The 1,265-nt window shown below is 39.7% G+C and overlaps 1 protein-coding gene across 1 annotated transcript in view; it reads right to left on the bottom strand.

Moving 5' to 3' along the window:
- SYNE2 (spectrin repeat containing, nuclear envelope 2) overlaps positions 1 to 1,265 on the bottom strand; it is a 269,055-nt gene that overhangs the window by 61,495 nt on the left and 206,295 nt on the right. The window contains exon 84 of the mRNA XM_008566257.1: positions 220 to 390. Coding sequence (XP_008564479.1) covers positions 220 to 390 — 171 coding nt within the window. The remainder of the gene's footprint in view (positions 1 to 219; positions 391 to 1,265) is intronic.

Genomic DNA, 1,265 nt, shown 5'->3' with positions numbered 1-1,265 from the left:
AAAATGAAGGAAAATTCAATGTACAGTTTTACGAAGTTTTACTGATTTGGTTCATGTGACTCATTTTGGAATTTCCAGTTAATTTTTGATACAACTGTTTAAAATACTGTCTTGTGTTTCCCGACGTAGGGCACAAGACAGAATCATATCCATTACTGCACTTGCTGCCATTTGGAATTTGCTGCCAGTAATGCACGTGCCAAGCTCTGGTTGATTTACCTGAAGGTTCTGAACCTGGCATCTCAAAGCGTCCAACGATAACACCCCAGGCTTGCTGTGTTCCATGCAGTACCAGAATCGGACTGTCATCATATTCACTTCATCATAGAGTCTGTCATAAGTCTTCCACTCCTGTAAAACTGACTGCATGGAGGCTTTGAGCTCATTGACCTATACAAAAAGTATAGGACACACACCAGTGAAGAACATCATTGGGAAGACATGCTCTCCTGTCAGTTTTTTTGCTGCTACTATTACTACTACTGCTGCTGTATTCAAGTGAGGCATTTCAGTTTGAGAGTACTGGAGGATCACTAGGGATTAACTGAAAGTGGGAGGGGTAGATAAATAAAAAAAAAATCAGAGAAGAATATATTTTAGAATGGGTAAATAGAAAAGAGCCCTAAGACCAGAAGGATCAGCACTGGAGAGTTCAGCCTAGACAAAGACAGCCCAGGGAAAAAACACAGGGCAAGGAATAGAACCTCAATTAGCTTTCAGTTCAGTTACTCTCAATTTGCTTTCTTCTTTTTTTTTTTAAAAGATGACCGGTAAGGGGATCTCAACCCTTGGCTTGGTGTTGTCNTCAATTAGCTTTCTGACCTTGGGCAAGTGATTGAACCCTGGATTCTGTTTCCTCATCCACAAAACAGAGATAATAATTGAAAAACACAAATAAAAGAGTGCCTAGGAAAATGCTCTGAAAAGTGTCATGCGTTCTAAATGCAGGATGTTACCTGGCACATACGTGTTATTACTACCATAGAGCAAGCACCGAGTGGAGAGGAACGTGCTCCACCAAAACAACAGGCAAGTGCAAGGCAGGAGGAAATGCAGCGGTGGGCGGGTTTATCCATTAGTGTGTTTTGATAATGATGATAGAGGTTGAAGCATTTTGTTACCTATTGAAAGTTATCTCAGAGACAATGAGAACATATAAAGAACTGTTACAATTCAACAATAAAAAGACAAAGAACCAACTAAAAAATGGGCAAAGGACTTGAAAAGACATTACTCCAAAGATATACAAATGGTCAATAAGTACA

Source organism: Galeopterus variegatus, unplaced genomic scaffold, assembly GCF_000696425.1.
Source record: "Galeopterus variegatus unplaced genomic scaffold, G_variegatus-3.0.2 Scaffold231, whole genome shotgun sequence".
NCBI classification, from domain to species: Eukaryota; Metazoa; Chordata; class Mammalia; order Dermoptera; family Cynocephalidae; genus Galeopterus; species Galeopterus variegatus.
Note: the sequence above shows the minus strand (reverse complement) of the source record. Positions and strands in the feature narration are given on the sequence as shown.